Source organism: Coenobita brevimanus, chromosome 108 (genome assembly GCF_032717465.1).
Source record: "Coenobita brevimanus isolate Jiangsu-jjx chromosome 108, ASM3271746v2, whole genome shotgun sequence".
Lineage (NCBI taxonomy): Eukaryota > Metazoa > Arthropoda > Malacostraca > Decapoda > Coenobitidae > Coenobita > Coenobita brevimanus.
In genome coordinates, this window is record NC_137061.1 from 5510806 (window position 1) to 5532773 (window position 21968).

At 44.1% G+C, this 21968-nt stretch overlaps 1 protein-coding gene across 1 annotated transcript in view; it reads right to left on the reverse strand.

The window, feature by feature from the left end:
• LOC145416941 (serine-protein kinase ATM-like) overlaps window positions 1-21968 on the reverse strand; it is a 505436-nt gene that overhangs the window by 230030 nt on the left and 253438 nt on the right. The window contains exon 28 of the mRNA XM_080285796.1: window positions 21450-21581. Within this exon, the coding sequence (XP_080141922.1) occupies window positions 21450-21581 (132 nt within the window). The remainder of the gene's footprint in view (window positions 1-21449; window positions 21582-21968) is intronic.

Consider the following 21968-nt stretch of genomic DNA (forward strand, 5'->3'; position numbering starts at 1 on the left):
GAGTATATAGAGGCCGAGGAAGTGGACTTTTGGACCACCACATGGTGGGGGTCAAAATCAAAGTCCAAACAAAATGGAGAAATAGAGGAAGAGAAGGACAGGAGGAAGTAGTTCTTACAAGGAGGGTAGAAAAGTTACAAAAGGATGGAAAAAAGGCAGAATATACGAGGCAAGTGGAGGAGCGATTGGGTAAATATAGACTGGAGCAGATGGGGGACATGGAAGGTGTGTGCAAGATATTCACAAAAGAAATGTGTGCAGCATGTGAGGTGGTGTGTGGGGGTAAGAAGATGAAGGGGGATGCAGGGAACAGCATGGTGAACTGAAGAGGTGAAAGAGGCTGTGGCACAAAAGAAGATTGCATATAGTGAGTGGATGAGAAACGGACATCGAAGAAGTTGAGAGACAGAAGAGAGACTTATATGTAGAGATGAAGAGAGACATGGAAAGATTAGTAAGAGAGTAAGACGAGAGTGGATGAAGAATTTGGATGGAATCTGAGTGTAAAGTGGGGGGAATGTAACAAAATGGTCTGGAAAGAGGTAAAGAAAGCTAGACAGGATGCCAAAGATGTTAGTTGGGGAGTGAAAGATAAAAATGGTAGATTACTAGCGGAGAAGGAAGAAAAAGTGAGCAGATGGAGAGAACACTTTGAACACAGAGAATGAAAGTAATGCAAGTACAATGAGTCCTTGATGAACGAAAACCTGAAGTATAAATTTTCGATGTTACAAAAGTGATCAATATAGGACAAGTTCCACAATACGAAAGTATCTATCTCAATGATACGAAAAGCGATACAAAAGGAAATACAAAAAATTCAAAATGGGCCCTCACTTGCGGCAAGGAAACGTGCTAACCCCTCTCTGGTAAACAGTTTTTCGCACACTTCTCAGTTGAGTCCATGATTTCAGGACAATTCACCATCAGGTCAATATCCCGTCATTTATATATATATCAGTTTGTTTACCTAGTACATTAGTTTTCGAATTATATGAGTTATAAAGGTGATGGTGGTTTATTCTTTCTATGATCTATCAATCTAGTGCCAGAAGCCTCAATCCCATTCGGGGTGGCCACAAACAAATCGCCTCCACGTCGCCCTGTCCCCCACCATGTCATTGCCCTGCTCCCAACTCACCCCCCCCTCTCTTATATACCCCTCCACCCCATCCCTCCATCTCATCCTCAGCCTCCTCTAGTGCCAGAAGCCTTAATCCCATTCGGGGTGGCCACAAACAAATCGCCTCCACGTCGCCCTGTCCCCCACCATGTCATTGCCCTGCTCCCAACTCACCCCCCCCCCTCTCTTATATACCTCTCCACCCCATCCCTCCATCTCATCCTCCGCCTCCCCCTCCCTCTCCCCCCCTCCACCTCACTCACATACACTCTCATTGTCAGTCTTTCACCCTCCATCCTCTCCACATGGCCAAACCACCTCAGTGTATTACTCCTAACGCTACCCATCACATCCATATCCACACCACAATGCTCCTTTATATCCTCATTTGTCAGCCTGTCTCTCCATGTGACTCCACAGGCTCCTCTTAAATAACTCATTTCCACTGCTCTCACCCTTGACTTGTGCCCTTCCAACAAAATCCAAGCTTCACTTCCATTCGTTAGAGTTGGTAACACAATACTGTCATGTAGTAACTTTCTCACTTCCACGCTCACTACCCTGTTTCTTATCACTGCTTTCAAGGAACCAGCAACCTTTCTTCCCTGCTGTATCCTTTCAAGCACTTCACCCTCCAAACCTCCATCCTTACTCATCACACTACCCAAGTACTTAAACGTACTCACATTTTCCAATTCCTCACCATCCAACCTCGCTGTACATTCACTGTCTTCACCTCTCTCAAAGACCATCACTTTACTCTTCCCTACATTCACCTTTAGATTCCATTTCTTACACACTCTCCCAAACTCATCCACCAAGCCTTGCAGCTCCCCTTCGTCTTCACTCAACAATACAGTATCATCTGCAAACAACAGTACAGGGAGTTTCCAAACACTACTCTCTCTCACCAGGGCCACTCAAACATCCACTATCCTACCTTGTACCTCTTTTATTACCCCATCCATATAAGACTGAACAACCACCCTACATTCACCTTTAGATTCCGTTTCTTACACACTCTCCCAAACTCATCCACCAAGACTTGAAGCTCCCCTTTATCTTCACTTAACAACACAGTATTATCTGCAAACAACAGTACAGGGAGTCTCCAAACACTACCCTCTCTCACTAGTGCCACTCCAACATCCACTGCCCTACCTTGTATCTCTTTTAAACCCTATCCACATACAGACTGAACGACCATGGAGAGATGACACATCCCCGTTTCAATCCAACCTTCAAATAGAAAAATTCACTCAGTTCATTATCCACAGGCACTGCAGCCTTAGCACCCTCATACATATTCTTCACGTCATCCAACAACTTCCCATTTACTCCACATATTCATAATGCCTTCCACAATCCTTGTAGAACCATGTATGGACATGTCTGAGAGGAGCGAGAGAGTGTTTTTGATTGGAGACATGAATGGTAAATTTGGGAATGTATGAGTGGATGGAGTGGTTGGTCAGTGGGGTGTGCCAGCTGAAGTAGATGGGAATGGCAGTGCTCTCTGGTGGACATCTGTGCTGGTAAGTGGATGGGCAATAGCCAACACCTACTTTTGGCATAAGATGATCCACAGGTATACATGAAGAGTAATGAGGAGGATGGATGGTGAACTTGTTGAACGAAAGGCAGTGACAGAATACGTGTGTGTGGATGAGCGAATGAGCAGACAAGTGTTGGATACAAGAGTGTGGAGAGGATGGGGAAACGAAATCTCGGACCATCACTTAATGATGGCCAAGGTAAGGCTGCAAAGAAAATGAGTGAAGAGATGAAGGGGAAGACAGGAGGAAACAGCTCCTATGAGAAGAGTGGAGAAGATGCAAGATAGTGAGAAAATGGCAGAGTATAAGAGCAAAGTGGAAGAAAAATTGGGAAGGTACGTGTTAGAGCAGATGAAGGGGATGGAAGACGTATATAAGATGTTCATGGAAGAGATAGGCGTAGCGTGTGAGGTCATTTGTAGAGTGAGGAGGAGATTCAGGGGTGTGCAAAGAACAGCATGGTGGAATGATGAGGTGAAACGAGCTGTGGAACAAAAGAAGAAAGCATAAAGTGAATGGCTAGTGAGTAGAGGTAGGGAAGAAGATTAGAGAGAGGAGAGAGAGAGAAAAGAGAGATGAAGAGACTGGTGATGGAGAGTAAGATGAAAGTGAATGAAGAGTTTGGGAGGAATCTGAGTATGAAATGGAGGGAGAATAAGAAAATGTTTTGGAGGGAGGTAAAGAAAGCAAGGCAGTGTGAAAGGGGAAATAGTAGGGGAGTGAAAGATAGGAATAATAGATTGTTGGTGGAGAAGAGAGAGAAATTGAGGAAATGGAAAGAGAACTTTGAGGATTTGTTGAATGTAGAGAGTGAGTGCAGTGTGAGTATAAGTGGTTGGGGAATGGCTGGGAGAAGAAGAAATGAGAGGAGGGAGGAAAAGATCAGTAGGGCAGAAGTAGTGGAAGCAATGAAGACAATCAAAATGGAAAAGGCCCCAGTAATTGTTGGAGTGTGTGGTGAAATGCTGAAGCATGGGGGTGAGATTGTAGTGGAGTGGATATGGAAGTTCTGTAGATTGACTTGGGAAGAGGGAAGGGTTCCAGAGCACTGGAAATCCGGTACATATAACTGTTCCCTTTTACAAAGGAAAAGGGGAGAGAGAAGTATGTGCCAACCATAGGGGTATTTGCCTTCTTAGTGTAACTGGAAAAATATATGATAGAATACTCATTGATAGGGTTAGGCATATAACACAGGGGCTAGTTGGAGAAGAACAAGGGGGATTTAGGAAGGGAAAAGGGTGTGTAGATCAGATAGCTGTTCTAAGATGTTTAGTGGAGAAGTATCTAGAGAATTGAAAGAATGTGTATGCTGCCTTCATGGACTTGGAGAAAGCTAATGACAGAATAGATAGGCAAGGTATGTGGAGGGTACTGAGAATACATGGAGTGGAGGGGAAATTGCCGAGTGCTGTCAAGAGTATGTACGAAGGAGCTATGGCTACGGTGTGAGTGGATGGTGAGCTGAGTGACTTCTTTTATCTCAATGTGGGACTGAAACAGGGTTATGTGATGTCTCCAAGGCTGTTAAATATATACATGGATGGGGTTGTAAAGGAGGTGCAAGATATGGTAGTGGATGTGGGGGTGGCTCTAACGAATGAGGGTGAGATGTAGAAGATTCTAACATTGTTGTTTGCTGATGATACAGTGTTGTTGAGTGATGAACAATAGGAGTTGCAAGGTTTGGTGAATGAATTTGGGGCAGTGTGTAGGAAGAGGAATCTGAAAGTTAATGTAAACATGAGTAAAGTTGTGGTGTTTGAGAGGAATGAAGTCACAAAATGCACAGTAAGGCTGGATGGTGAGGATATGGAGAATGTGAGTGCATTCAAGTACTTGGGTAGTGTGATGAGTAAGGATGGAACTTTCGAGGATGAAGTGCATGAAAGCATACAGCTGGGAAGGAAGGTTGTTGGTTCACTGAAGCAGTGATGAGAAACAGGGAGGTGAGTATGGAAGTTAAGAAGTCACTGCATGACAGTATTGTGATCCCTACCCTGACGTATGGAAGCGAGGCATGGACCTTGATAGAGGAGAACAAATCAAGGGTGAGAGCAGTGGACTGAGTTACCTGAGAGGAGCATGTGGAGTGACATTGAGAGACAGGCTGACGAATGAAGAAGTGGAGGAACGTTGTGGAGTGGATGTGGTTGACAAGATTAGGAGAAATACACTGTGGTGGTTTGGACATGTGGAGAGAATGGAGAATGAATGATTGACTAGGAGGGAGTATGTACGTGAGGTGGAGGGAGGGAGAGGGAGGGGAAGACCGAGGATGAGGTGAAGGGATGGAGTTGAGAGGTATATGAAGGAGGGGGAGTAAGTTGGGGGGAGGGTAGGCAAATGGTGGGTGACAAGATCGACTTGGAGGCGTTTTGTTTGCGGCCGCCCTTTGTTGGATTAGGGTGTCGGGCTATAGACAGATAGATAAATAGATTAACTGTCTATCCACCTTGTCATAAGCTTTCTCCACATCCATGAAGGCCGCATACAACTTTCCCTTCTCTAGAAACTTTTCCACTAAAGACCTAAGAATAAATTTCTGATCTACACAACCTCTTCCCTTCCTAAAACCTCCTTGTTCTTCTCCAACTAATTCCTCTGTTATTTCCCTAACTCTGTCAATAAGTATTTTACCATATACTTCTCCTATTACACTAAGAAGTTTCTCGAGAAGGGAAAGAAGTTGTATGCAGCCTTCATGGATTTGGAGAAAGCATATGACAGGGTGGATAGACAAGGATTGTGGAAAGCATTAAGAATATATGGAGTAGATGGGAAGTTGTTGAAAGTCGTGAAGAGTAAGCATGAGGGTACTAAGGCTGCAGTGCGTGTGGAAGGTGAACTGAGTTAATTTTTCTATTTGATGGTTGGATTGAAACAGGGATGTGTCATGCCTCCATGGTTGTTTAATCTGTATATAGATGGGGTTATAAAAGAGATACAAGGTAGGGCAGTGGATGTTGGAGCAGCCATAGTGAGAGAGGGCAGTGTTTGGAAACTCCCTGTACTGTTGTCTGCAGATGATACTGTGTTGTTAAGTGAAGACGAAGGAGAGCTGCAAGGCTTGGTGGAGGAGTATGGGAGAGTGTGTAAGAAACGGAATCTAAATGTGTATGTAGGGAAGAGCAAAGTTATGGTCTTCAAGAGAAGTGAAGTCAGTGAATGCACAGTGAGGTTGGCTGAGGAGGAAATGGAAAATGTGTGTTAAATACTAGGGTATTGTGACAAGTAAGGATGGAAGTTTAAAGTGTAAAGTGCTTGAAAGGGTACAACAAGGAAAAAAGGTTGCTAGTTCCTTGAAAGCAGTGATAAGAAACATGGAAGTGAGAATGGAAGTGAAAAAGTTACTACATGATGGTATTGTGATACGAACTGTAACTTATGGAAGTGAAGCTTGGACCTTGTTGGGGGGACGGAAGTCACGAGTGAGAGCAGTGGAAATGAGTTATTTGAGAGGAGCATGGGGAGTCACATCGAGAGACAGACTGACAAATGAGGAAGTGAAGGAGCGTTATGGTGTGGATGTGGATGTGATAGGAAGCGTTAGGAGAAACACCCTGAGGTGGTTTGGCCATGTGGAGAAGATGGAGAGTGAGAGACTGACGAGGGGAGTGTATATGAGTGAGGTGGAGGGGTGAAGAGGGATGGTGAGGCCAAGAGTGAGATGGAGGGATGGAGTGGAGAGGTATATGAGAGAGGGGGATGTAAGCTGAGAGCAGGGCAGTAAAATGGCAGGGGACAGGGCCACCTGTGGCCACCCTTTACAGGATTAAGGCGTCTGGTAATAGATAGAAAGATGGAATACGAAGACAAATGTCCCTATGATTACCACACACTGCTTTTCCCCCTTTTCCTTTGTACACGAGAATAATTATACCTGACTTCCAATCCTCCAGGACTCTAACTTCCTCCCACGCTAATCTTCACATCTTCCATATTCATTCTACTACTATCTCTTCCCCATGCTTCAGCATTTCATCACACACTCCATCAATTCCTGGGGCTTTCTCCATTCAGACTTTCTTCATTGCTCCCACAACTTCCATCCTACTGATTTCTTCCTGTCTTCTCACATCCCTCCCTCTCCCAGCCATTCCCAAGCCACTTATACTAGCATTACTTTCATTCTCTGAGTTCAACAAATCCTTAAAGTGTTCTCTCCATCTGCTCACTTCCTCTCCCCTCTCCACTAGTAATCTACCATTTTTGTCTTTCACCCACCGACTAGCCTAAGTTGTTTGACACCCTGTCTAACTCTCTTTATCTCTTTCCAAAACATTTTCTTACATTCCCTCCATTATACAAATTCCTTCCAAATTCCTCATCCACTCTCTTCTTACTCTCTCCTACTAATCTTTTCGCCTCTCTTTTTCTCTTTACATATAACTTTCTCTTGGGTCTCTGAAGTTATTCCACACCCATTTTCATCCTCTCAGTGTATCCTTTCATCTTTTCTGCCACAGCCTGTCACACCTCTTCATTCTACCACGTTGTTCCTTGCACCCCGTATCATCTTCCTTTCACCCCACACATCACCTTACATGCTGCACAGATTTCTCCTGTGAATATCTTGCACACTTTCCACGTCGCCCATCTGGTCCAATCCATACTTACCCAATATATATATATATATATATATATATATATATATATATATATGTGTAAAGGATGCAAGAGTGTATAGAGGTTGGGGGAGTGGACTTTCTGACCACTACTTGGTGGTGGCCAGAATTAGGATGCAAGAAAGATGGAGGAATAGAAGAAGGGAAAGACGAGAGGAAGGAGTAGTTGCAAGGAGAGTGGAAAGGTTACAAGAGGATGAGAAAAAGACAGAGTATAAGAGAGAAGTGGAGGAACGATTGGGCAAATATGAATTGGAGCAGATGGGAGACGTGGAAGGTATGTGTAAGATATTTACAGAAGAAATATGTGCGGCATGTGATGTGGTGTGTGGACGGAAGAGAAGACGGAGGGGGGTGCAAGGAACAGCGTGGTGGACTGAAGAGGTGAAACAGGCTGTGGCACAAAAGAAGAAACCATACAATGAATGGATGAGAAATAGGGGCGTGGAAGAAGTGGAGAGGCGGAAGAGAGAGTTATATGTGGAAGGGAAGAGAGAGGTGAAAAGATTAGTAAAAGAGAGTAAGAAGAGAGTGGATGAGGAATTTGGAAGGAATTTGAGTGTAAAGTGAAGGGACTGTAAGAAAATGTTCTGGAAAGAAGTGAAAAGAGTAAGACAGGGTGGAAGCGAAGTTAGCAGGGGAGTGAAAGATAAAAATGGTAGATTACTAGTGGAGAAGGGAGAAAAAGTGAGCAGATGGAGAGTACACTATAAGGAATTGTTGAACGTAGAGGATGGAAGTAATGCGAGTATAAGTGGCTGGGGAATGGCTGGGAGAAGGAGGGAGGTGAGAAGACAGGAAGAAATCAGTAGGATAGAAGTTGTGGAAGCAATGAAGAAAGTTAAATCTGGGAAAGCCCCAGGAATTGATGGAGTGTGTGGTGAGATGCTGAAGCATGGGGGAGAGATAGTAGTAGAATGGATGTGGAAGATGTGCAGATTGGCCTGGGAGGAAGGTAGAGTCCCGGAGGATTGGAAGTCAGGTATAATTATTCCCTTGTACAAAGGAAAAGGGGAAAAAGAAGTGTGTGGTAATCATAGGGGCATTTGTCTTCTTAGTATAATAGGAAAAGTGTATGGTAGGATACTTATAGACAGAGTTAGAGAAAGAACAGAGAAATTAGTTGGCGAAGAACAGGGAGGTTTTAGGAAGGGAAGAGGTTGTGTAGATCAGATATTCATTCTTAGATCTTTAGTGGAAAAGTTTCTATAGAAGGGAAAGAAGTTGTATGCGGCTTTCATGGAATTGGAGAAAGCATATGACAGGGTGGATAGACAAGGATTGTGGAAAGTGTTAAGAATATATGGAGTAGATGGGAAGTTGTTGAATGCTGTGAAGAGTATGTACGATGGTGCGAAGGCTGCAGTGCATGTGGATGGTGAACTAAGTGAATTTTTCTCTTTGAAAGTTGGTTTGAAACAGGGATGTGTCATGTCTCCATGGTTGTTCAATCTGTACATGGATGGGGTAATAAAAGAGGTACTGTACAAGGTAGGGTAGTGGATGTTGGAGTGGCCCTGGTGAGAGAGGATAGTGTTTGGAAACTCCCTGTACTGTTGTTTGCAGATGATACTGTGTTGTTGAGTGAAGACAAATGGGAGCTGCAAGGCTTGGTGGATGAGTTTGAGAGAGTGTGTAAGAAACGGAATCTAAAGGTGAATGTAGGGAAGAGTAAAGTGATGGTCTTTGAGAGAGGTGAAGTTAGTGAATGTACAGCGAGGTTGGATGGTGAGGAATTGGAAAATGTGAGTACGTTTAAGTATTTGGGTAGTGTGATGAGTAAGGATGGAGGTTTGGAGGGTGAAGTGCTTGAAAGGGTACAGCAGGGAAGAAAGGTTGCTGGTTCCTTGAAAGCAGTGATAAGAAACAGGGAAGTGAGCATGGAAGTGAAAAATTTACTACATGACAGTATTGTGATACCAACTCTAACGTACGGAAGTGAAGCTTGGACATTGTTGGAAGGACACAAGTCAAGAGTGAGTGCAGTGGAAATGAGTTATTTAAGAGGAGCCTGTGGAGTCACGTGGAGAGACAGGCGGACGAATGAGGATATAAAGGAGCGTTGTGGTGTGGATGTGGATGTGACAGGAAGCGTTATGAGGAACACACTGAGGTGGTTTGGCCATGTGGAGAGGATGGAGGGTGAAAGACTGACGAAGAGAGTGTATGTGAGTGAGGTGGACGGGGGATGAGGGAGGGGGAGGCCGAGGATGAGATGGAGGGATGGGGTGGAGAGGTATATGAGAGAGGGGGGTGTGAGTTGGGAGCAGGGCAGTGAAATGGCGGGGGACAGGGCGACTTGGAGGCGATTTGTTTGTGGCCACCCCAAACGGGATTGAGGCGTCTGGCAATAGATAGATAGATAGATATATATATATATATATATATATATATATATATATATATATATATATATATATCTCTTTTCTATCCTTAATGACCTAGAGGAGCTTGTACAGCACCCTACCTGTATCCCAGTCCGCCTTGGAGAGAGCTCCAATATACTTGACCTCTTTCTTACAACTAATCCTTCTGCTTACACTGTTAATCTTTTCTCTCCGTTGGGCTCCTCCGATCACAACCTTATCACCTTAACCTGTCCTATCACTCCGGTACGGCCTGTGGACCCTCCAGAGAAATGCCGTCTGTGGCATTTTGGAGCCGAGGATTGGGAGGCCCACAAGCAGTACTTCTTTGATTTTCCCTGGAATGATTATTGCTACCATGGCTGGGAGCCATCTGAGTGTGCCTTCCGCATTACGAAGGTTATTCTCTCGGGCAAGGAAGCATACATTCCTTTCTCATATCCTCTGACTAACACAAGAAAGCCTTGGTTTAATCATGCTTGTTCTAATGCTGTCCGCAACAAGGAGAGGGCCTACAAAAGGTACCGGAGCCAACCCACCAATGAATCACATCATCTTTACGTTTCTGCCCGGAATCGTGTTAAGTCTGTTCTTCGCTCTGCTAAAAATAATTTCATCCGTACTAAATGCTCTCAACTCTCCAACTCGCATTCTTCCCGCTCCTTCTGGCACTTTGCCAAAAACCTTTCTAACAACCTTACCTCAACATCTTTCCCTCCTCTTTTCTACTCTGATGGTTCTGTAGCTATTTCTTCTACTGATAAAGCAGATCTCTTCGCACTTACTTTCTCCTCCAATTCCACCTTAGACGATTCTGGTGCTATTCCACTATCACTTCTCCCCTCTGACTTCCTCATGGCTGACATAAAAATTTCTTCAGCTGATGTATTTTCTGCCAACTCTCTTCCATTTATTCATCAATGACCTTCTAAGCTGTACATCTAACCCTATCTACTTATACACTGATGACTCCACCCTTCCCCTTTCCATTCGGTTCCCGCAACATCCTTCTCAGCAGTTACTTCAACAAACAAGGGATGAGGCTATGGCACACCTAATGTCTGACTTGGCTCGTATCTCTGACTGAAGTAAAAATAATCTTGTTGTTTTTAATGCATCAAAGACTCAGTTCTTACACCTATCAACCCGTCAAAATCTTCCACAGGAATACACACTAATGTTTAATAATATTCAACTTAATCTTGCATCATCCTTGAACATGCTTGGGGTTTCATTTACTCGGGAATTATCTTGGAAAGATCATATTACACCTCTTGTAAAATCGGCTTCCAAGATATTGGGTGTGCTAAGCCGAATCCGTTCTTTCTTTCCCCCGTGCACAATTGTTGACTCTATACAGTGGTTTTATCCGCCCCTGTGTGGAGTACAACTCTAATGTGTGGGTAGGCTCCCCACATACAGCTATTCTCAATAGGGTGGACTCAAAGGCTTTTCATCTCATTAACTCTCCTCCTCTTACTGACTCCCTTCAACCTCTGTCTCTTCGCCACACTGTTGCATCTTTATCTCTTTTCTATTGCTACTTTAATGGTCACTGATCCTCTGAACTGTCTGCATGCATTCCTCCACCTCTATGATGGGTGCGGAGCACCCATCTAGCAGCAAACTCTCATCCCTTTTCTGTCCAACTCTCTAATGCAAGAGTTAACCGTTACTCCCAGTCCTTCATTTATGCAATAGGTCAACCATGGAACTGTATCCCTATGTCTGTATTTCCTGCTTCCTATGATCTCCAGTCTTTCCAAAGCAGTGTGTCCAGGCATCTCGAAATGAATGGATCTTGAATTTGGCTCTCTCTTGTATTTTGTTTTTCTCTAGGGGGGAACTCTTATTGCGGGCTCATGGCCTTTGGTTCCTTCTTCCTCGCATAAATATATATATATATATATATATATATATACAGTACAATCCCAGCTATCTGGTATCCAGACAAACGGAATACTCAGAACAACGGGAAAATTCAAGGGCTGGTAAAAATGTCGGTAAGTTATATTAGTGCGCCAATTTGAATGGACCGCCAAACCGCCGTTTGATCGTGTCATGCGAGGCTGGGTGAAGTCAGACAAAGCGAGGTGAAAGCATTTCCGGCTAATGTAAATCCCTAGCAAATCCTCTTAACCACCCCTCCTCTCCCCCTCTTTCCCCTACATGAATTCAGTCATCCTCCACACCCTCCAAAAATCACCAGTCTGCGTTTTGCCACCAGACAGTAAACAAGCTCTCTTGCCATTGTGTTCCACTGATAGATGGTAATTTGTACACTCCAAAATGCCTAAATTGCAAACTAAACGTAAGCGTATCGTGCTTACCTTGAAACAGAAGCTGGACACATGCAACAGACTTGAAAAAGGCGAACATTATAAAACACTAATGGCCGAATATGAATGTTAATAAGAATGAAAGTTTACTTTGTTGGAAGAAAAATAAATAAATAATATGCCTGCATTTCATACATACATCATTTATTTTATTTTCTGCAAAACAGCTGAGTGGCGGGTGAGGTGTGGAGTGATGGAGGTCAAGTGGGGAAGAAGAAGAACGTGTGGAGTGATGGAGGTCAAGTGGGGAAGAAGAAGAACAGTCGGAAACGTAAACAAACTCACGCGGGGGCACAGGTGTCATGATAATTCTGCAGTGCAGTCTTAACACATCATCAGTTCACTAATAAATGTTCAAGCTTTTATTTCTTTATTTTATTTTTCAATTTTTATGAGTACAGTACATATAATGAATACAGTAATTCGGTAAACAATGGACTAGTGCAATTTGCAGTACTGCATATTGCTAGACATTGCACGCACGTCCGTTATGACCATGGTGTGTGTTTACAAGGCAGTTTTTCAGGTGGAATCTCTTAGTGTAACCCCTAATGTGACTGGTGAGTACCTGAATTATATTTACTGCTGTGATAGCCTTTGTATAGATTTGACTTGAAAATCAGAAATACGGGAAAAATCTGTAACCGGGAAGGTAAATTCCCCAAGCCACCCGGTTAACTGGGATTGTACTGTATATATATATATATATATATATATATATATATATATATATATACATATATACGGTATATTGTTTCATCATTTCATTTCATTTTATTTTTTAAAGGCTCCAACATGCTTCCAGGAGTCGGCCTTGGTCACCTAATGGCAGCTTTCCTGCTGCACGATCCATTGCAGCCTCCCTGTTTGGTCCTTTAACCCTTAGGTCACACTTAATGACCTCGTCCCATGTCTTTCTCGGTCTACCCCTCATAACCCCACCTCCATTATTAACACTTCTCACCTTCCTCACCCAATTATGATCCCCCAATCTCTCCACATGTCCAAACCATCTCAATCTACCTCTCCTCATCACAACACCAATACACTCCAGTCCCATCCTACCTCTCAACTCTACCATTGTAAACCCAGCCCCCCCGGACCTTGCATGCAGGGACGCACTACAGATCCACCTAATCATTGTCATTTCTGTACGTCTGAGCTGGTGAATAACCTCCTCCTTTACTGTCCAGGTCTCACTACCATACAGCATTACACTCCTAACATATGCTGCATACAAAGACCTCTTAACACGTAGGGGGAGTCCTCTTAATGTCAGGAGAGGCAAGAGCTCCCTGAACTTCTTCCAATCACTTCTCACCCTAGCCACAGTGCTAGATCCAGCCCCACCTCCAGCACACATGTCTCTTAAATAACAAAATTCTTCCACACACTCAAGAGATTCACCAGCAAGTTCAATCCTTTCACGCCAGACAATCTCCACCTGCTCTCCCCGACACACCATACACATAAAATCAACAGTATCTCACAGTCTACCTCTGATACCACTACATCTCTTGTGCACCAATTTATCACAAACACTGCACAAGATAGAATTACTTCCCATGCCCTTGTGCCAAACTACACATGGCCACTCTCCCTTGTCTTTGACAGTATCGTCACCAACCCTAGATATCATCACTTTTGCTTTATCTGCATGTACCCTTAAGCCCTTGTGCCCCATACCATCTCTCCACTTCCTAAACCTTTCCTTCGCCTCCCTTTCTATCTATCTATCTATCTATTGCCAGACACCTCAATCCCGTTTGGGGTGGCCACAAACAAATCACCTCCAAGTCACCCTGTCCCCCGCCATTTCATTGCCCTGCTCCCAACTCACACCCCCCTCTCTCATATACAGTACCTCTCCACCCTATCCCTCCATCTCATCCTCAGCCTCCCCCTCCCTCTTCCCCCCTCCACCTCACTCACATACACTTTCTTTGTCAGTCTTTCATCCTCCATCCTCTCCACATGACCAAACCACCTCAGTGTGGTCCTCATAACACTTCCTATCACATCCACATCCACACCACAACGCTCCTTTATGTCCTCATTCGTCAGCCTGTCTCTCCATGTGACTCCACAGGCTCATCTTAAATAACTCATTTTCACTGCTCTCACTCGACTTGTGTCCTTCCAACAACGTCCAAGCTTCACTTCCGTACGTTAGAGTTGGTATCACAATACTGTCATGTAGTAACTTTTTCACTTCCATGCTCACTTCCCTGTTTCTTATCACTGCTTTCAAAGAACCAGCAACCTTTCTTCCCTGCTGTACCCTTTCAAGCACTTCACCCTCCAAACCTCCATCCTTACTCATCACACTACCCAAGTACTTAAACGTACTCACATTTTCCAATTCCTCACCATCCAACCTCGCTGTACATTCACTAACCTCACCTCTCTCAAAGACCATCACTTTACTCTTCCCTGCATTCACCTTTAGATTCCGTTTCTTACACACTCTCTCAAACTCATCCACCAAGCCTTGCAGCTCCCCTTCGTCTTCACTCAACAACACAGTATCATCTGCAAACAACAGTACAGGGAGTTTCCAAACACTATCCTCTCTCACCAGGGCCACTCCAACATCCACTACCCTACCTTGTACCTCTTTTATTACCCCATGCATGTACAGATTGAACAACCATGGAGACATGACACATCCCTGTTTCAAACCAACTTTCAAAGAGAAAAATTCACTTAGTTCACCATCCACACGCACTGCAGCCTTTGCACCATCGTACATACTCTTCACAGCATTCAACAACTTCCCATCTACTCCATATATTCTTAACACTTTCCACACTCCTTGTCTATCCACCCTGTCATATGCTTTCTCCAAATCCATGAAAGCCGCATACAACTTCTTTCCCTTCTATAGAAACTTTTCCACTAAAGATCTAAGAATGAATATCTGATCTACAGAACCTCTTCCCTTCCTAAAGCCTCCCTGTTCTTCTCCAACTAATTTCTCTGTTCTTTCTCTAACTCTGTCAATAAGTATCCTACCATACACTTTTCATTATACTAAGAAGACAAATGCCCCTATGATTACCACACACTTCTTTTTCCCCTTTTCCTCTGTACAAGGGAATAAATATACCTGACTTCCAATCCTCCAGGACTCTACCTTCCCCCCAGGCCAATCTGCACATCTTCTACATCCATTCTACTACTCTCTCTCCCCCATCCTTCAGCATTTCACCACACACTCCATCAATTCCTCGGGCTTTCCCCAATTTAACTTTCTTCATTGCTTCCACAACTTCTATCCTACTGATTTCTTCCTGTCTTCTCACCTCCCTCCTTCTCCCAGCCATTCCCCAGCCACTTATACTCGCATCACTTCCATCCTCAATGTTCAACAATTCCTTAAAGTGTTCTCTCCATCTGCTCACTTTTTCTCCCTTCTCCCCTAGTAATCTACCATTTTTATCTTTCACTCCCCTGCTAACTTCACTTCCACCCTGTCTTACTCTCTTCACCTCTTTCCAGAATATTTTCTTACAGTCCCTCCACTTTACACTCAAATTCCTTCCAAATTCCTCATCCATTCTCTTCTTACTCTCTCTTACTAATCTTTTCACCTCTCTCTTTCTTTCTACATATAACTCTCTCTTCCACCTCTCAACTTCTTCCATGCCCCTATTACTCATCCATTCATTGTATGTGTTCTTCTTTTGTGCCTTCACATTCCCTACTTTACCATTCATATCACTGATCAAAAACACTCTCTCATTCCTTCCAAACTTTTCCATGCACACTTCCACAACTGTCCAGAGCTCTTCTCTCACTCTGCTTGCACGATCTTGCGTTGGCACATACACACACACAATCGCCCACATTTGTATTCCAACTTTCAATCCGCACAATCGTTGACCCAACTGATCTATACTCTCATATGTTCTTCCATCTTTTAGTCACAACTATACACACTCCTTCTTTTGCCCTCTCATTCCCACCTACTCCTGCACATATACCCCATCCATACTCCCATACTCTCACCCTCTCACCTTTCCATTTAGTTTCAGTTATTCCACATACATATAATATATATATATATATATATATATATATATATATATATATATATATATACTGTATATATATATATATATATATATATATATATATATATATATATATATATATATATATATATATATATATATATATATATATATATATCGATGTAGTGCTGCTGTCAGGTGTCTGCCCTTTCCTCTCCTCCATCTTTCTTTCCTTCCATCATCTTCTGTCTTCCTTTCCTTCATTCTTTCCTTGTCCTGCCTACGGGTAAATTTACACTACCTCTTCTGTCTTTCTTTCCTTCATTCTTTCCTCTTCCTTCTGCCTGTGGGTGACTCTACACTGAGTGACAAGCCAAATGGTTTCCTGTACACCAGGAAACTATTTACTACGTTGGGTGGTAACCATATAACCAAATTTTGGCACCTGGTGGTTTAGTGGGTAATTATTGCGCTCCAGTTGGATTGAGCCGGTGAAGGTTTATATCCAAGGAGTGGTTGGGGTTGATTGCTCATGTAATGCCACTCAGGGATGAGTGAGGCTGGTCACTCTCATCTTAAATGTCAGGACCAACTGCCTAGCCACTGGCTCCTACGCTCCTTATGGGGCAATGTAGGATTGGATGACAGATAGATAGATATATATGTATGTACAGTATAGTAAGCTCTCAATTATCCGTTGCTGCAATATCCACACCAATGCAATTGCAGGCACAGTTGGCTCCAGGGGTGCACCTAGAGGGGTTTCCTGGTTGCCCGGAAACCCCGCTCAGTCTGATTCCTTGCAGTTTGACCAGGCCTACTCTGACAATCAGACTTCACCCCACGCCAGATAACTTTATACACCTGAATCATCTGAATACAATTCAGCACTGCCATGCAATGTCAAATATTGATGATGTCTGTTTAATAAGTTATGATATGATGTGCATTGTTATGATGTGCGTTTATTAAATTGTCTATCTATCTAAATACCTAGGCTGCTTCCCCCAAGGAAAGGGAGGTAGCCGAGACAGGACGACACACTCCCCATTTACTCATCCATTCAAACACATTCATTCGCATCTTAGCCCCAAGCGGAGAACGAACAGATCCTCACCGCACCACACCACACAAGGGTCAACTGAGCAATGCAATCAGTGACATCTGCAGCAGGGCCCGACAGCAGAGCTGGTTTACCCCTGCCACATCATAACAGACCCATCCCCTTACCTGCACCTGACCTGACTAGCTGATCAGACCAAATGCAGGAGAATATCCCCTCAGGGCTGCGTCATCACTTATTCATTCACAATTTCTCTCCATTTATTTCTGTCACGCACAGCCACTCTTCCTTGCTCAACAGACATCCCTCTCGCATCCAGTGCTCTCTTCACACTGTCCATCCATCCTATTCGTGGTCTTCCTCTCAGCCTTACACCTCTCACATCAGATCTAGTTATCTTATTCACCAATCGCTCATTATCCATTCTCTCCATATGCCCAAACCATCGCAACACCCTCTGCTCAACTCTACCAGCCATCTCCCGAACAACTCCAGTTCTCCTTCGCACTTCATCATTTCGCACTCGATCCATACGCGTCACTCCACACATACTCCTCAGACACCTCATCTCCATTACATTCAAACTTTTCCTTTCTGCTACACCCATATTCCATGTTTCAGCCCCATATAACGCAGTCGGTACCACAACACCCTCATACAACCTTCTCTTTACATCCATTCTATGCGAACGACATCTAAACACTTTTTTCATTCCTCCCAGCACCTTTCCTACTTCATTTATTCTAAACTTCACATCTGCATCTATTCTTCCATCCACAGCAACATGTGACCCTAGATATTTAAAACACTCTACCTCCTCAAGCAACTCGTCATTCAAAGCTATATTCATCCCCCTACCATCTACCAACCTCGTACACTTCATCACTTTACTCTTATTCTCATTTACTTTCAATTTCCTCCTTTCACACACCCTTCCAAACTCCTCTACCAACTGTCTCAATCTCTCCTCTGAATCAGCCACCAGTGCAGTATCATCTGCAAACAGCAGCTGCTTCAGATTCCACTCTCCACCATCAACATTCACCAGACTCAGACCTCCACCTACAACTCTTGCATTCACCTCCCTTACAACACCATCCATGTAAATATTAAGCAACCAAGGCGACATCACACATCCCTGTCACAGCCCCACTCTGACAGGAAACCAGTCACTCACAGCATTTCCCAATCTTACACACGCTCTACTATGTACATAAAAACTTTTCACCCCTTTTAGTAACCTACCATCAAGTCCATACAATCTTAAAACAGTCCACAAAACCTCCCTATCAATTCTATCATACGCTTTCTCTAAATCCATGAATGCCCAAAACACATCCTTGCCTTTCGCTAAATACTTTTCACACACTTGTCTCACAGCAAACACCTGATCCACGCATCCCCTCCCTCTCCTAAAGCCACACTGCTCTTCACCAATCACTCCCTCTGTACCCTCTCTAACTCTCATAATTAACACTCTACCATAAACTTTACCTACAACACTCAACAGACTTATACCCCTAAAGCTAGTACATTCATACTTACCACCCTTGCCTTTATACAATGGGACCACACAAGCACTTGCCCAGTCAACTGGCACCATACCTTTCACAAAGCACACATTCAACAATCTTACTAACCAGTCAACAATGGTCACTCCACCACCTTTCAGGCATTCCACAGCACACCCATCCATACCTGCAGCTTTCCCTGTTTTCATCTCCTTTACTGCCTTCTCCACTTCCTCCTTCATGATCAAAGAATCATTCAACTCTCCCAACACATTTATTCCTTGCACCCTTCCATCTGCCACAATCTCAGCCACCCTTTCCTCCTCTACATTTAACAATCTTTCAAAATACTCTGCCCATCTCTTCCTTACTGCATCCATCCCAATTAACATCCTTCCATCCTCTGCTTTTACTCATTCTTCTTTCCCAGACTCTCCCTTTCGCACCCTTATTAAATTGTAAGAGCGCTAAAGCATCCATCCATCATCCAATCCTATGTTGTCCCATGAGCAGCGTAGAGCAAGGGGCTAGGCAAGTTGGTCCTGACATCTAAGATGTGAGTGACCAGCCTCACTCATCCCTGACTGGCAATACATGAGCAATAAACCCCAACCACCCCTAGGATATAAACTTTCATCGGCTCAATCCGACTGGAGTGATGTAATTACCCACTAAACCACCAGGTGCCATAATTTGGTTATATGGTTACCACCCAGTATAGTAAATGGTTTCCTGGTGTACAGGAAACCATTTGGCTTGTCACTCAATCTAGAGTCACTCACAGGCAGAAGGAAGAGGAAAGAATGAAGGAGAGGAAGACAGAAGAGGGAGTGTAAAGTCACCCATAGGCAAAAAGACGAGGAAAGAATGAAGGAAAGAAAGACAGAAGAGGATGGAAGGAAAGAAGGATGGAGGAGAGGAATGCGAAGACACCTGAGAGAAGCACTACATCAAGTGAGTGGATGGTGAGCACCCCCACCTACCACCAAGCATTAAAGCAAAACAATTAATACATTGATTGAATTATTTTAGTGCAGTGATCAGTTCATCAATAATTGGTTAGATATCCAAAAAAAATTCTGAGGGGCCTACAGTATCCCTCCCCGGGACCCCATAGCTGTATGGGTTTGTTTTGCTCACAAGGACTTGTCAGTAATTTGGAAACCTCCCCTACTCAGTTTCTGGGTGTGCCCCTGGTTGGGTCGGTGGTATTAAAGCAATATCCAGCGGTGGCTCAATCGGTAGAGAGGTGGACTGCAGTCCTAACGGACCCCAGTTCAAATCCCCACTGGGGCAGGGAACAGTTTATGGATTTGAATTTCTGCAGTGAGGTGGGGGCACTCACCATCCACTCAATCGATGTAGTGCTGCTCTCAGGTGTCTGCCCTTTCCTCTCCTACATCCTTCTTTCCTTCCATCCTCTTCTGTCTTTCTTTCCTTCAGGCTTTTCTCGTCCTTCTGCCTGCGGGTGACTTTACACTCCCTCTTCTGTCTTTCTTTCATTCTTTCCTGTTCCTTCTGCCTGTGGGTGACTCTGAGTGACAAACCAAATGGTTTCCTGTACACCAGGAAACCATTTACTATGCTAGGCAGTAACCAGATAACCAAATTTTGGTGCCTGGTGGTTTAGTGGGTAATTATTGTACTCCAATTGAATTGAGCCAGTGAAGGTTTACATCCAAGGGATGGTTGGGGTTTATTGCTCACGTAATGCCACTCAGGGATGAGTGAGGCTGGTCACTCTCATCTTAAATGTCAGGTCCAACTGCCTACCCCCGGGCTCCTACGCTCCTCATGGGGCAACGTAGGATTGGATGATGGATGGATGGATGGATCTGTTCATCAATTATTGGTTAGATATCCAAAAAAAAATTCTGAGGGGCCTACAGTACTCCCTCCCAGGACCCCACAGCTGTATGGGTTTGTTTTGCTCACAAGGACTTGTCAGTAATTTGGAAACCTCCCCTACTCAGTTTCTGGGTGCGCCCCTGGTTGGGTCGGTGGTCTATCTATCTATCTATATACCTAGGCTGCTTCCCCCAAGGAAAGGGAGGTAGCCGAGACAGGACGACACACTCCCCATTTACTCATCCATTCAAACACATTCATTCGCATCTTAGCCCCAAAGGGGAGAACGGACAGATCCTCACCGCACCGCACTGCACAAGGGTGGTATTAAAGCAATATCCAGCAGTGGCTCAATCGGTAGAGAGGTGGACTGCAGTCCTAACAGACCCTGATTCAAATCCCCACTGGGGCAGGGAACAGTTTATAGATTTGAATTTCATAAAAAGTAAACTTAACTGATCTACCAGATGACCTGCCAACATGTCGTGGAAACACCCTTGCTAATACCAATACACCAGTCCTGTATGAGACAGCTCTAGCATATATTCAATATGGGTGGTGGGTGTTCGTGCCGATGTGGTGACGTGGAGATGCAGGAGGACTACTAGGCCTTGGGGATATGCCCTGAAGTCTTTGCCCACAGTATATATTTATATATATATATATATATATATATATAAAATCCGGTGTCGAAATGGGAAGTAACTGATGGTTCTATGCAATATCGGGGTGCAAGGCGTATCAACTGCTCATACGCAAAAGCCAACCAGTGCCTGGGAGAACCCCACAATGCACCAGCCAATGAGAATGCCTGCAAGAAGCCAGCCAATCTGAATTAATTCCCCATGGCAAGGTGTGGGGAAATATGAGGTGGTTTGGCTCCTGGGTGAACACTGTAGCTGCTCCTCTCCACCCATGGTACACAACACTTTATGTAGGCTTCTCATCTTGTTCTATAATTATCATGGAAAATAAGACAAGTAACAAGACTATACTTACTCTTGATCAGGCAGTGGAGGTAGGTCAGAAAGCCTCATCTGTATATCAGGATGCTGACAATCCATTATACTCTGGAGGATCTCCATGCACTTCTCACATACCTCACTCCCTCTCCGGCACAGAGGCACCAAGCTACAGATATACGTTTAGAAAAGGGTTTATGAGGAAAGATGCTAGAATACATCATCATTATCATCACTCTTATCATTGTCATCATCATCACTAATGCCTTGTTCTCTTTCTATCACCAGACACCTTACTTCCATAAGGGGTGGCTACAAACAAATTGCCTCCATGCCACCCTGTCATCTATCATTTGGCTGCCCTCCCTCCAACTCACACCCTCCTTTCTCATGTATCTCTCACCTAATCCTTCCATCTAAACCTCGGCCTTCTCTTCCCTTTACCACACTCACGTACACTCTCCTAGTCAGCCTCTCATTCTGCATCCTCTCCACATGGCCAAAGCATCTCAATGTATTTCTCCTAATGCTTCCCCACACACCCACATCAACACCA